General features: G+C 39.0%; 1 protein-coding gene across 2 annotated transcripts in view; it reads right to left on the bottom strand.

The window, feature by feature from the left end:
- Positions 1-13804, bottom strand: part of aspa (aspartoacylase) — a 32267-nt gene extending 18463 nt beyond the window's left edge. Inside the window, exons 1-4 of one of the 2 annotated variants that reach the window (XM_051664472.1) lie at positions 13495-13804; positions 8771-8966; positions 8554-8613; positions 8267-8360 (exon numbers count right to left, since the gene is read on the bottom strand). In XM_051664472.1, coding sequence (XP_051520432.1) covers positions 8267-8360; positions 8554-8613; positions 8771-8966; positions 13495-13736 — 592 coding nt within the window. In that variant the 5' untranslated portion in view covers positions 13737-13804. The remainder of the gene's footprint in view (positions 1-8266; positions 8361-8553; positions 8614-8770; positions 8967-13494) is intronic. The other variant, XM_051664481.1, reaches the window with a different exon arrangement.
- Between the last annotated feature and the right edge of the window lie 1928 nt (positions 13805-15732).

Genomic DNA, 15732 nt, shown 5'->3' on the forward strand with positions numbered 1-15732 from the left:
TAGAGCTTGAGAATAGAAGCTGCAGAAATAACGTTCAAATTGTTGGAATTCCTGAGCATGAGGAGGGCAGAGATATGGTGAAATTCCTAGACGAGTTTTTCCCCGAGTCTTCGCAACATAACAGGCCACAAGCTGGAAATCGAACGAGCTCACAGAGTCCCAGCTCACAGATTTGCTGAGGGAGACAGGCCCCGACCGATTCTGGCCAGATTTCTGAGATCATCCGATAAAGATCTTGTGCTGCGCCAGGCGAGGAGCAAAGGAAAGCTATCTTGGAAGAACCATAATATTTTCTTGTTCCCAGACTTTGCGAGTTCGACAAGAGAGAAATGCGATCGGTTCAAGGAATGTAAGAAACTCTTACATTGGCAAAAGATCTCGTTTGCTCTGATGTTTCCGGCCAAACTGAGAACAGAAACGAAGGTCGGTGGCAAAGGATTTACATGTCCCAATCAGGCAATGTCTTTTATAGAATCAATGGCTGAGTAAACCGTTGGATGTTTCTCATGGAGTGGGTCGACTCGCTGTACTTACTCGAGGAAGCTGAGCGACATTTTGGGTTTTTTGCGTTGGCTCTGCCGAGCGGCTGGAGCTTGTTTTGTGGATAACACTTTTCCTTAAAGAAACTTTTGCATTGACAGAAGATTACTTTTGCATTGAAGTTCCCGGCCAGTTTTAGAGTGGACACTACGGATGACCACAAAATATCTACATGCTCACACAAAGGATGTCTTTTATAAAGTTGACGGATTATGTAAGTCATGGTATATACTTTTATGCGGCCTCTGAGTGAATTGACTCGACCATCCGGGAAACCGGGATGCCGGTTTTGTTTCTTTTTGTGTTGGCTCCGCCTAGCGGCTGGAGCTTGTTGTGTTGAATAACACTCTTTTGGAACAGCTGTGGATTAATCTGTTCGTTCTTCGTGCTTATTCCTCCTGCTGGCTGTAGTTTGTTTTGTTGAGTTTTTTTTACGGGATATTGGAATGAATACATCATCCGTTGAACTCATAACAGCCAGCGCACTGAAAATTCGTCTGTCTGTCCGAGGAATCTGAACGGTTTTGTATCAGCTGGAATTTGTTTTGTGGAAGATCACACCTTTGAGACAGTTCTGTGAATGAATCTACACATTCTTTGTGTTCATTCTTCCTATTGGCTGGGTTTATTTTACAAAGTATTTTCTGTTATGTAATTTTGCCTCACAAATTTGTGAGGCAAAATTTAGCAATCCGATGGCAAAGTTGTCGTAGGGGCTCGAGGGCGTTCACGGACCATTTGAGTTTAGAGGGATCGTCGCCAATTGGCGCTGTCGTGCACGGGGTTAATGCGCACGTTTTTCTTTTTTGTTTGTTTTTTTTGGGGGGAAGTTCGGGGTTTGATTGTTTCACTAATGGGGAATGTGGTCTGTATAATTTTGTTTTTGACACAGTTTATTTTTTTTTATTATATCAATATGTCAGTTGTTAATATGAGTGTACTATCTCTCTCCACATGGAATGTAAATGGGTTGGGGCACCCCATAAAAAGAAGGAAGGTTATTTCTTTTCTTAAACGCAAGAAATATGATATAGTGTTTCTTCAAGAAACACATCTTTCCCCGCAGGAAGTGGAAAAATTTGGGAAGAAATGGGGTGGACATGTTTTCTTTAGTGCTGGCTCAAGTAAGAGCAGGGGAGTCATTATATTGGTAAATAAACATCTACAATTCAAATTTCTCAAACAGATTAAAGATCAATTAGGAAGAGTCATTGTTTTAGCTGAAATTCAGGGGCAAAGGTTGATTTTGGCTAATATTTATGCACCTAACGCTGATGATCAGGGCTTTTTTATAGATCTTGAAGGGATGTTGCAAGTCGCTGGCACCCCTCATGATATAATATTGGGAGGAGACTTTAATCTATTGATGGATTCAGTCCTTGATCACAGTGAAGCAAAAGTGTGTAAGCCCCCTAGACCAACATTGACGCTTCACAGGATGTGTAAAAATCTTGGTCTTACAGATATTTGGAGACTTTTGAACCCATCTGTTAGAGATTATACATTTTTTTCATCAGTCCATAAGATTTATTCTAGAATAGATTTTTTTTTTATATCCAAGTCCCTCATTTCATCTGTGGATTGCTCAATTGGAAATATCTTAGTCTCAGATCACTCCCTGGTGAGTTTAGAGGTGGTGCCACATACGGAGAAAAATAAATCATATAGTTGGTGCCTCAATATGTCCCTTTTGCAAAATCCTGATTTCCAACAAATGTTAAAGACTGAAATCAATGTTTATACGGAAGGTGGAGTTTTGGTTATTCAGGGCAAGACAGTCATACTTTGAGTCGGGGGACAAAGCAGGAAAACTTTTGGCTAGATATACAAAGCAGAGAGAGCCTTTTTCTACCATTCCCTCAGTGAAATCTGCTGGTGGTGAAATATTTACCTCGGCCATTGATATTAATAATGCTTTTAAAGAATTCTACTTTGATCTCTATAGTTCCACATCTTCGTCTACTGATGAAGATATTAGAAATTTTGTGGAACCATTAGATCTCCCTAAACTGACGACTGAGCAAAAAAATTCTCTTGATTCTGAGATAACCTTGGAGGAGCTTGGTGAGGTTATCAAGGCCTTACCTACAGGCAAGGCTCCGGGGCCTGACGGCTTTGCTGCTGAATTTTTCAAATCTTATGCTACAGGACTGGCTCCACTTTTTCTAGAAGTTTATTCTGAATCATTAAAGAATGGAAAGCTTCCACCAACCATGACACAAGCCTGGATCAGTTTGATTCTTAAAAAGGACAAAGATCCAAGCGAGTGTAAAAGTTACCGTCCAATTTCCCTGATCCAGTTAGATGTAAAAATTTTGTCAAAAATTCTGGCTAATCGATTAAGTAAAATGATGACATCTCTTATACATATAGATCAGGTGGCGTTTATTCGGGGCCGTAGCTCTTCTGATAACATTAGGTGTCTGATCAATATCATGTGGTCAGTAGTGAATGAACAATCTCCTGTCGCTGCCATCTCACTTGATGCCGAAAAGGCATTTGATATGGTAGAATGGGATTACCTTTTTAAGGTTTTGGAAATATACGGGTTCGGGAGTACATTTATTGTATGGATCAAGTTACTTTATAGACACCCAGTAGCAGCGGTACAAACAAATGGACTAATTTCAGATTATTTTACTCTGGATAGGGGCACCCGGCAGGGTTGCCCTCTTTCCCCATTATTGTTCTGTCTTGCCCTGGAACCATTAGCAGCCGCGATAAGAAAGGAGGATGATTTTCCAGGGGTGGTGGTGGGAGGTGTGGCGCATAAACTCTTGCTTTACACAGATGATATTTTATTATTTGTCTCTGACCCCAGTAGATCTATGCCTTGCCTCCACAGAATTATTAATTCCTTTTCTAAGTTTTCATGATATAGAGTCAATTGGTCTAAATCCGAAGCTTTGGCACTGACAGCGTACTGCCCAGAAACGGCTTTCCAGCCGGGTGCTTTCCAGTGGCCCAAACAGGGCATTAAGTATTTGGATATTTTATTTCCAGCAAATTTGTGTGATTTAGTTAGAGTTAATTTTGACCCCTTCATAAAACGGTTTTCGAGTGATGTGGGCAGGTGGGCTTCATTATATTTATCTATGATTGGGAATGAGGTTATTTAATGTTATTAAAATGAATTGTATTCCATAATTCAATTACTTACTGCAGTCTCTCCCTGTAGATGTCCTCCTCTCTTATTTCAAGCAATTTGATAGCATAGCGAAGTCCTTCATTTGGAATGGTAAGTGTCCCAAATTACATTTCAATAAGTTACATAGGCCGATTGACAAAGGTGGGCTAGGCCTACCCAAGATTTTATTTTATTATTATGCATTCGGTCTCAGACATTTGTCTCATTGGTCTCTTCCACCTGAGAGAGCCCCTCCCTGGTTCTGTATAGAACAGGAAGTTCTTGCCCCTATTTCACCACTGCAGAGCCTTTCTATCAAATTAATCGGAGAAGCTAAGTTACATCCCGTTATCTCGCACTTGAGCTCGGTATGCACAAAAGTGTCCAGACTGTTTAATTCTGACATTTTTTTAAATGTTGCTTCGAGCATATGGCTGAACCCCAAACTATGCATCAACAAGTCCCCTTTTTGCTGGTCAGAGTGGATTGGGAGGGGGGTTACTACACTCAGTGACCTATATGAGAATGGAGTGTTGAGATCCTTTCAAAATTTGGTTAAAATGTTTGGGATTCCTAGATCTCAGTTCTATAAGTATTTACAGCTGCGCCACCTGCTCTGTACTGTTTTTGGGAGTGGTTTACACCCTCCTAAAGCGGCAGATACTCTGGGAGTGGTGATTACTGCTTTTGGAAAAGGTCATGAGGCATCGGTGTATTACTCCCTACTAATTCAGAGTCTGGGAGACGGAACTTCAACTTCTCTTAAGAGATTATGGGAGAAAGATCTAAATTTGGTATTGGAGGAGGGAGAGTGGGCTGGGATTCAAAAAATGTCAAATCTGCATCCAGAGACGCAAGGGTTCGCCTCATGCAATCCAAGATTTTACATCGATTTTATTGGACCCCCTCTAGATTGCATAGGCTTGGTCTTAAAGACACCCACCTGCTGGCGATGTCAATCAGAAGATGGAGACACAACTCATGTCTTTTGGGGATGTGTTAAGATGCAAGAATTTTGGATGAGGATTCAGAGTTTTATGTGCAAGGTTTTGACCTCTCAAATTTTATTTTGCCCCAGACTCTGTATCTTGGGAGATGGGGCAGTCATTAATTTGGAGAATAAGCACTTGAAAAACTGGGTCCTAACTAATGTTATGATCGCCAGACAGATCATTTTGAGGAGTTGGAAGTCGACTGGAGCGCCTTCTTTTCGGAAGTGGTGTTCAGAGATGGCCAGAGTGGCAGCTCTTGAGGAAGGGGTATCCAGAAGACTGGGGAGTCTGGACATGTTTGTGAAGAAGTGGGGCAGATATCTGTCTTTTTTGGAGGGCTCTCGGGGAGGGACAGTGGAGAGAGAGGTGTAGGGATTGTTTTATTTATTTTATTTTTAATTAATTAATTAATTTATTTATTTTTGTTGTGTGTCTATGGTTGTGTGACCACTGGGGTGTTGTTGGGGGTTGGGTGGGGATAGTGGGGTTTATATATTGATTCTGTATATGTGTGTTCTGCTATTGATATTTAATGGTTGAATCAATAAAAAAATTTAATCATAAAAAAAAAAAAAAAAAAGAAGTACAGTATGAAAATTAATACAGCTAGCTGTACTTCAGAACAATAGCTGGCCTGGATCTTATCAGTGATTTTATGGACTGTATCAAGGTGGACGAACAATAAATGTTAAAATACTTTCTTGTAAAAAAAAAAAAAAAAAAAAAAATGCTCAAGTTTGTTTAAATGTGTTTCTTGCACGAGAGCAATGACAATATTATCTTTATTGATATAGGATGTAATTTTCTTTCTTTTTACAGGATTATGGTTTCCACTGACATTCCATGTACATATATGACTCCAGTGTACATATATTATCCAATGTCATGGACCTTGATATGAAAAACAATTGTTTCTGTACATATTTAGGAAGTTTAAATATTGAAATTAGAATTTGCCAAGCTAAACAGAAACAACAAACATTGCCAAGAACTAAGTTACAAGCAAAACATAAACAGAAGAAAAAAATAATAATAATAATAATAATAATAAAGGAAAAGGGGGCTCTCCCTTTCAAACCTCACATAAGGGTTCCAAACCAGTCTTAATAGTAGAAAGAAGTACAAACTTACTTCAAAAACCATCATTCATCTCCAACAAAGTCAGCTCACCATACCTCAGACACCTGCAAGGCTAGCGTGGGCAGTCCGACTCCTACATGACCAATACTCTAGATCAGGGATGGGCAACTTTGAATGGGGCGAGGGCCAATTATGGGCTGGATTACAAATCCGCACTCTAATAATGTTCACCCCTTTACTCAATTTCCTCATTATTGTGGGTAATCTATGCACAATTAATGCAATGGGGTTTTTTTTTTAAAGATTTTGTTACCTATATTAACATTTTTATTTAACAATATTTATAAAAACTAATAATTCTTTTGTAACTTGCGTTTTTACCAAAACATGCCGTTCACATGTACAAATTCATGTTCAATTGACAAGCAATATACTTCAGACTTACATTTTCAAGAAAATGTATCTCATTTGAATTGTCTACATTTGCAACAGACAAACACGCAAATAAACAGACAACATTTTCAACCCCACCTCATAAAACAGCTTGTAGGTATTAGTTCAAATCTAAATATTATCATCAATAACAATACTGGATACAAGAACATAACATTTCAGTGCATTAATACAAAACATTTCAGCACCACAACATTACACGCATGGACCGAACAGTCCACATTCTCTCTATTCGCAAGACTTTTCAACAATCAGTCAGGCATCTCAATCGTGCATTTCTTCAAAGTTTCTCCCTCTTATAACAACTTTTTCGTTTTTCACAAGCATGACCGAAACAGCATTAGATGTCTTTGGTGATTCCCGCACTGTCACAGATTTCGTAAAAACTTTTGATGCATTTTACCCTTGTATTTTATTTACCCTTTACATCTGTGAGGAGAGGAACTCTGGTGTATGTATCTCTCATACTGAACGCCTCTTTGATCACTTGTGGTGTAAACCACAATGGTGTATTTGCGAATCAAATTGAAATCTTTAATGACAGATTTCGTATCCAGGCAAACAAAAGACATGGGTTCCACCTGCATACATTAACAATAGCGCGCACTATGTCGCTGACAAGCTGAGGTAAAATTTAGCTCAATTTACCTTATAAATGATGAGCCAGTGTAAGATGTTGCATGCTAGAATTCTAGAGTGATCAGCAGGTCTGCTAAGAACAAACAACTTCTGGTCAATAGTTGTAATAACATCATAAACTGAATGCAATGTTTACATAATCCCTTTTTCAAAGAAATAAAATCAATCCTCAGTCTTGTCCGACGGGCCGTATTCAACGATACAGAGGGCCATATACGGCCCGCCAGTTGCCCATCCCTGCTCTAGGTCATGATCCAGAATCTCTAGAGAGCCAGAAACAAAGTTAGTAATAGATTAATTTGAAGGCTGCAGAGAGTCAAGGAAGAATGCCACCTCCTCGGGAGAGCTGAACATCTTACATGTCCGGTCGAATTTGATGTTGAGCATAGCAGAATATAGTAAGCCATATTCCATTTTTAACTCCCGAAGACATATGTTCACTTCATCAAACGCTCTCCTCTGAGTAGCCGCTGAGTAGTCATTAAAAAAAGAAACCCTAGGGCCTATTGCTTCTAAGGGTGATGTTTGCTTGTTAATGCTGGGGGTGAAATGCTTGCTGGCCGCCACCATCACTCTCTGAGTCATCTTGAAAATTATGGAATCGCACAATCACCGGTCGAGGACGACAGCCTGCCACAGGCTTCGGAGCAAGGGAAACGGTGAGCTCTATCCAGTTTCAGTTTACCAGACTTTGTGTCCAAATTGAGAAATTCAGGGATCCATTTTTCAAAAAACTTGTGCGCGTTAGAAACCTCTGTATCCTCCAGCAAACCGACAATGCGCACACTGCATCTTCTCCCCTGATTTTCTAAATCATCCAGCTGTTCAGTCAGGGCCTGAATTCGATTTTCCAGATCTTGCACTTTGGTTTCGTTGGCACTGCAGATATTTTCTATCGCTTCAATTCTATCTATAAATATCGATTTGATGTATAATGCTTTGTATCTTAGTCGACTGATTATCGATTGTTTCCAAGGCAGTTGAAATTTTAGCATTGATTAACACTACAATAGTCCGTCATGTTCTTCATAGCTTGGATCAGATTTGGATCAGTGATGGAGCTGATTGCATCATCAGTTTAGTGTAGCATTAGCGGGAGAGCTATCTGAGGCCATGTCAGCCGATCTGGGCACGTTCTTTTATGCGTTTCTTTTAGTGCTTCTCAACTGAGTTCCAGACGGTTTTGCAAAATAATTGTTTAGACTCATCTTTGTTAACATACAGTCTAACTTTGAAGTGATTCTCTGCGTAAATAAAAGCGAAAATAATTCAAATAAATGAGACTAGACACACAGTTCGCAAGAGTACGTGTTCACTCTACGACGCCATCTTGCATCCCCCACTTCTAAGCGGTTAACTGACTTTAACATTTATGTTTGACTTGATTTAGCATGTCAGGTGTCAGCTGCTGAATATCCAATGACTTTGTACTCACCGATGGGGTGTTTCGCCACAGAACGTGTGGTTGAATACTTCAGATGTGGGTTTTCGTTTAACAGTACTGGACAGGTGTGGGGAGCCATAGCTTTCTGTAATGGGGAGAAGAGCACAGGTTGCTTTGTAAACAGACTTCACTGGTCTCTAAAATCAACAATGAGCACGTATATTTGCAAGATCTTACACTGAATTATGCTTAATAAGCCAACAAAGTGTGTGGTGATGTAAACGCCTTGATTGGTTTTCCTTTATCGTGGTATACAGCTCAGGATTTTTGCCAATTACCTTGATTTTTTTGTTGCATGGAAACACCTTTGCCAATGTGTTTAAGTGTTGCGTGCTTGTCTGTTTAAGTCAAAAGCAGAGAATAGCCAGATGTGTCAGAACATCCTTCAGAGACTCTTAAACTCTGTGCTTGTAACATAACTGCTTGAAATAAATGAAAAACACAATGCACTTTAAGCATTAGAATAATTATATTGTGAAGAGTTTAGTTTCTTACTTTGATGTAATTCACCATCTGAAGGTTGAATAAATCTGTTGAGCTTTCCAGAATGAGGGTGGAGCCCATGTTTGAGGTAGTATTGTGAAGGTCAAAGATGACATCATATGCACCTGGGCTTCCTTTGGGCCCAAACATCTGACTGATTTCCTTGGCCCTCTGGACTTCATACTGCAGCCCTTCTACATCAGGAGCACTGTGGGTGGAAAGTGCCTTAACATTAACAATACAAAGATAAAGAAGTCAAAGTGAGACACTAAAAAAAGGTTTATGAAGTTTAACACGCCAGCCCTGTCCTGACCTTTTGACTCTTGTCCTGAGGTAAATAGCATGCAGGAGACTAACTGGTATTAGCAGGTGAAGCATTAACTGTTTTAACAGCACAGTGACTAACAAAAGGGCAGATCAGCTATTACATAAAATCTAGACAATTGACTTATTTGACAAATATAAACTAAAGGACTTGAGTGACCATCTATTTGGGCACAAGCACTGAAAGTGCGAAGACCCTATTGTTCTTCTAAGTATTATTTTTAGGGCCCAAGCACTGAAAGTGCGGTAGCCATATTATTTTTCTAAGGATTATTAGGGCCCAAGCACTGAAAGTGCGGAGACCCTATTGTTCTTCTAAGGATTATTATTATTATTCTTTTCAAGGTTTTAGGTACTTTTGGGGTACTTAACATATGTGAAAACACTTGAAATTTTGGCCATTAGGGCAAAGTTGCAGAGAGGGGGTTTCTGTAGCACCCCCTGAAAAATGGGTATGTAAAGGAGGATCTGTAGCACCCCTATTTTCACCTACAGTCTCCAAAATTTAAGATGCTAAATTGTGAACAGATTTTTGATACATCGACCAGTGTTGCCATGGTTCTCATATCTTCTGTGTGCAATGTGTGATTTAGATCAAAATTGAGATGTATGTTTAGTCTTGGGGCTAATCATATGGATGTGACTATTTTGGGTCACGGTCATAGCGACACCACCTGGCAGCAAGATGTGTGGCTTTTACAACAGACTTTAAAATAGTCCTCTTTTATTTACCCAAATTGCTTCAAAATTGTTTGGAATAATGTAAAATGCATGTGTCCACCTTGCAGTGTTTTCCGAAAGCTAACGGGTGGAAATGGACCCATGGCGCTTGGGCCCATCATCACTGCTTGCAGCTATATTTATTTTGTAATCTTTTACTTCAAGGTAAAGGAATATTCTGTGTTCAACACAAGTCAAGCACAATCATCAGCATTTGTGGCATAATGTTGATTACCACAAAAAAAAAAAAAAATAATAATAATAATAATAATAATAATTATTATAATTCAACATGTTGAGGTTGCAGTGAGACACTTACAGTTAAAGTGAATAGGGCCAATTTTTGGAGGAATTAAAGGCGGAAAAGTGAAGCTTATAAATTTATAAAAGCACATCAATTCTTCTGTTAAAAACTGTAATATTTGAGCTGTAAAGTTGTTTAAATTATTGTTTTCAAGGTCTTTTTCGGGTTTAAGGGCATGCAGTGTTATAAAGTCATGGCAAAGAAGTTGTAAAAATGGATATAACATATATTTCTTTATCACTTATATCCCTTGTTTCCTCTAATTTAAAATCTAGAAAAAAATCCTGAATCCTAAAACCCTACACAGCAACTGCTATTGTTGCCAGTATATTGTCATTAGGAATAAAACCACCCATATGGTTTTAATTATAGTGAACTGTATATTTCCAGTTTAAAAGCATTGAAAAATGCTCTTTTATATAAAAAGCTTACACAATCTAAGCAGTTTACAAAAAGCATCTAAATTGAGCCCACTTTGATTATTTCCTATACATAAAAATTAATATTCATTTAAATAAATGAATAATAGAATATTTAGCGACTCCTTTGACATAAAACATTTATTGTATAAAAAAAAACTGTCAGTCAGGCAGTGAACATCTGTTCTGATGGCCACACTTTGAAAAAGCCCATGTTTATGTTTTGTCAATGATCAGCCCCCCCATAGTACAATGAGCAGTCTCAATTGTATTTCTAATTCCACCAAGGCATTTCAGTTATGGAGTCTCAACCCTCATTACGCATTCAAATACTCTATTCGCGATAAATGGTGAATGCTTTGAGTGTATTGTTTTGCTTTATTAGGTGTAAGACAAAGCATCAAAGCTATCCCTGTAGTCCCTGTATTTAATGTCACATAGAAGCATATCAAATTTTACTTATTCTGATATCTGTATGCAAAAGTTAAATATGAATGCTTTGTTCATGAATCTGTCATTTTTTTATCCAGCGTATGGTAAATTTTTGATGTGGGAAGAGAAGCATAATTATAAAACTATTATACAAGAAGAAAAAAAAAAAAACTTCCTTAATGGAGGTTAAGCAGTTCATATCCACTGTGAACACACTCACACTTTACAGGCAATAATCTGTGATACAGTGTCAAGACACAAATACAGAACAATTGTAAAGTTGTAAAAAGAACATACACATTTTGTTCCATGCACTTCTGATGAAATATTGTTTACAGTAGACAAGGTTAAATGTTACTAAATCTCAAATTTAATAAGATATGACATGGTATGACATATCAACTGTTAAAACATGACTATGATTATATAAATTTGACAATATGAAACAGAGGCATCATGCACCTATTTTATTTTATTTTTTTATTTGAGAGGGCACATTGATTTTTTGTTTTTGTTTGATGAGTTTCTTTGAGATGAAATTGAAATGTATACTCTTAAAATACTATGTGTAGCAAAAACCTAAATGTATTGAGTTAACCTAACTTAAATTTGATTTGCTCAAATAACTCCATACATACACACACTTATATATATATATATATATATATATATATATATATATATATATATATATATCTCATACACAGGTGTACACTACAGTCTTCAAAGACAAAGGACAACTGGCTCTAACAAGGACAGAAAGAGATGTGGAAGGCCAGATGTACAACTAAACAAGAGGATAAGTACATCAGAGTCTCTAGTTTGAGAAATAGACGCCTCACATGTCCTCAGCTGACAGCTTCATTGAATTCTACCCGCTCAACACCAGTTTCATGTACAACAGTAAAGAGAAGACTCAGGGATGCAGGTCTTATGGGAAGAATTGCAAAGAAAAAGCCACTTTTGAAACAGAAAAACAAAAAGAAAAGGTTAGAGTGGACAAAGAAACACAAACATTGGACAATGGATAATTGGAAAAGAGTGTTATGGATCTTAACCCCATTGAGCTTTTATGGGATCAGCTAGACTGTAAGGTGCGTGAGAAGTGTCCGACAAGACAGCCACATCTATGGCAAGTGCTACAGGAAGCATGGGGTGAAATGTCACCTGAGTATCTGGACAGACTGACAGCTAGAATGCCAAGGATCTGCAAAGCTGTCATTGCTACATGTGGACGATTTTTTGATGAGAACTCTTTGAAGTAGTTTAAGAAGTTCTGAACATTATTTTCAAATTGTAATAGTAATTTTTCACATAATTAATGTCCTGACTATACATTGTGATCAGTTGAATGCCACTTTGGTGAATAAAAGTACCAATTTCTTTCCATAAAAGCAAAATCTGTAAATTATTCAAAACTTTTTGCTGCCAGTGTGTGTGTGTGTGTGTGTGTGTGTTTTTTGTGAGAGATCACCAGTATATTGACTAAATGTGGATGTGTAAACTCTCCTACACACACACAGTCTCATCAGTCAAATGAGATATTAAAGCTTGTTTAACAAACACCTGAATAAACAGGTGTATAAAACATGATAACTATACATACTCTCTTTTGATAATCGTACACCTGTAGTACATTGGGTTGCTAAGAGATGTCTCTGGTCACAGTCAAACAACTGCTAAGCTAACAGGAGTGTTGCAGTTTTGTTTAATTAAACACCATCTTCCGAGCGTCTGGCAATGGATTGCCTTTATGGTCGGAGTTCTGAGATATCAAGTAGGAATATCCCACATTCGACTTGAATGGAACGCAGCATTAATCCATAAGAACTACACACGGGTGCTTGCTTTGGTGTTTCCACCGCCTTGCCACCCTATAAATAAATGTGTTGAACCGCCTCTGTAGCTGCAGTGTTGTCATTTGCACACCTGCGGATAAGCAACTGGCTTGTACACGTTCCAAAATGTGGACAGTCCACAGACCCTCAAAAGAAAAGTCCAGTATAAACTGGAAATCAACACAAGCTTGGCAAACGCAATGTTATATGGTTCTTGACCATATGACCCAGATCACGTTTCACAACACTCATGACATGAGCGGGCACTCAACTGTTAGCTCGCCGCGATTCACTGATGTTGTGTCGTGCAAAGGGTTTGTTCAAACCAGCCAGACGAAGGGCAACAGGAAGCAGCTGGGTCTCGGTACCTGTTTTTAAAAGGTTTAATGTTTTTATCGTGACATGTCATAAAACGCGGCGGCGGCGCTATGGTGCGAGACGCGACGCTGACGCGTGTGCACAGACCAACAATAACAAATATCGCTGACGGAATGCAAGATGCATTTAGTGTTAATGACCCCTAATAGAAATTTAAACTATACGCGTGTGAAGTTTAGCAGCAGTTCAGTAAAGTCCATTGTCCTTAAAGGACAGCTTTATTCTCATGGAGTAGCTCACACATCAAGAAAGGGCTGCAGGTAAATAAAGCACCGACTAACAGACTGTCCAGGACATAAACGCGTATCGCGGGTTGTTTACCTGAGATTCTCCGGCGTGAAGGCTCTGTTCAGATCCGTGTCGATGTATCTGGTACATTTCTCCACTGCTCTGGGATTGCTTATAAACGGCTTTGTCACCAATCCATTTCTCTCTATCTCGGCTGCATTATTTATCCACATATTTACCAGCATTATGCCTGACATCTCATTTCCATGTGTGCCTCCAAAAATAGCCACTCGTTTGGCTTCTTGCAAACCAGAAATATTGCAACGCGAGCTCATAGTGAGAGCGGCACGGACGCGCAGTTCACGAGACGAGAGAGCAAAGTTCCCACACAACCGCTGTTTCCTCTAGTCGCCAGCGATGTGATCGCGGTTATATAATGGTTATTTGAAGGCTATGCCTGAGCCCCGGGCATGTGTCATCTATGTTAAGCGGGCATGGGTCTGGTTTCAAAAGGCTGCTGCTGTTGCACAGGACTTGAGGACTTGATACTGGTGTCTGTGCAAATAACAATAATCAACTATTTATTCATTTGAGTGTTTGTATGGAGTATGAACACTGTAGGCAGAACCTGCAATTTGAAAATCTTGAAATTAATGTGTGGATTCAGATGGGAAAAATGTACTTGTATTTTAAATGTTATTTATTTAATTTTATTTGATGTACCTTTACCCTGAAATTCATTCACCCACCGCTTATGTATATAGCCTATAGACAGAGATGTGATGCCATGTACAGTATTCAGTGATATGCTTAGGATATGAAAACATGAGGCAGTGAAAATGCATGTTAGGTCCAGTGTACACAAGACCTCTCTTTCCATCAGAAGATATCCATATATCAGAGTTCTGTCTGATATCCAAAACCAGTCAACATCAACAGCTTGTTATGTTAACTTACTCTCCTACCAGCCCAAGAGTCAGCAGGGGGAATACAGAAGAATGCAGGAGACGAAGTGATGGTAAAAATGAGCAGAGTTTATTGAATAATCTTGAGTTCAGTTTAAAGGTATGCGCGCGAGTTCTTCAAAACAACGCGCGATACATTCAAAACTACAGTGGCGGACTACAGGACTGTGTTTGTGCTGCTCAAGATTTAGAGTTTATTGAAGCTTCTTCAGCAAAGTGTAGATTTACTGCATCACTAATACGACCAGGGATCGCCATCTTCATTGTTTGTATTTACCGCTCTGTGGAAGAATGCTTATTTGCGCAGGCGTGTAGTGTTTCTTTAGAAAGTGACATCGCCAACTACTGGCCTGGCATGCACAATACCGTGTTTTTAGTCGTTTTCGCGGATCCATGTGAACGGGGATCATTTTTACAACATTGTCGTCTGTCCACGAAACCTTTCAAAAATGCAAAGGAAAAACTTTTCCGTTTTTAGTACATCGTTGTCGTCTAAACGTACCCTCAGGCTTCGATCCTGACTTCAAAATCAGATTATGCGCTCCTGACGTTTGCAGTGCATAACCAATCATGTGAGAAGCGATTCACTCCTTGCGAGAAATCTCAGGGCCAGCAAAGCCTTCTCTGCTGGCCTAACATGCCAAATAAATAAATATTTTTCATCCTTTCATTCTCAATAACCTTTTTGCCTATGTATTTTTAATCACTTTCCACTCTTAATTAATCTACAAACAAATAGAGAAAAACGAAAAGTTCATCCAGTCAGAATTTACTCCTTAATGCTTACAACCAAAGTGTGACAACTGTTTCACAATTCGCATGCCTGAAGCAGTGCGTGAGTCTGAGCTCCACCCCCTCAGGCCTTCAGAATTTCCACAGAATCCCTCAACAGTGCAAATGAATGTGCATCTAAAGTCAGATTGTCAGATTCATCAGCCAATCAGATTGATTTATTTGTTCTTGATGGGTGTGATCTTTAGGATATGTCCCGGTCAAGGCCTTCTAGCTGGCCTTGAGTGACGCAATCACGCTTTAAGTGATGTACGTAATTCAAGAGTGAAACGAGTGAGATCTTGCTGAGAAGTCGGCTGCCACAACACCATTGAGAAAGAGATCCTTATGGATTTAAAAACACGAGATGTTCTGCGTGACCGTGTGATTGCTTAATTTATTAAACAGGAAAGGAGGGCTGATTTTCACTTCAAGCAAATTGGTAAGTGCTTTTTGCATTGTTATAGCAACATCAGGAGTTTTCTAAGTGTAAATTAGGCTGCTTGAGCATTCAGTGTCAGATCAAGTTTTGAAAAGTAGAGCTGCATTCCATTCAACTCGGAAAGTCAGATTTTACAACTTCCTACTAGGAAAA

This window comes from Myxocyprinus asiaticus, chromosome 3 (assembly GCF_019703515.2).
Source record: "Myxocyprinus asiaticus isolate MX2 ecotype Aquarium Trade chromosome 3, UBuf_Myxa_2, whole genome shotgun sequence".
NCBI classification, from domain to species: domain Eukaryota; kingdom Metazoa; phylum Chordata; class Actinopteri; order Cypriniformes; family Catostomidae; genus Myxocyprinus; species Myxocyprinus asiaticus.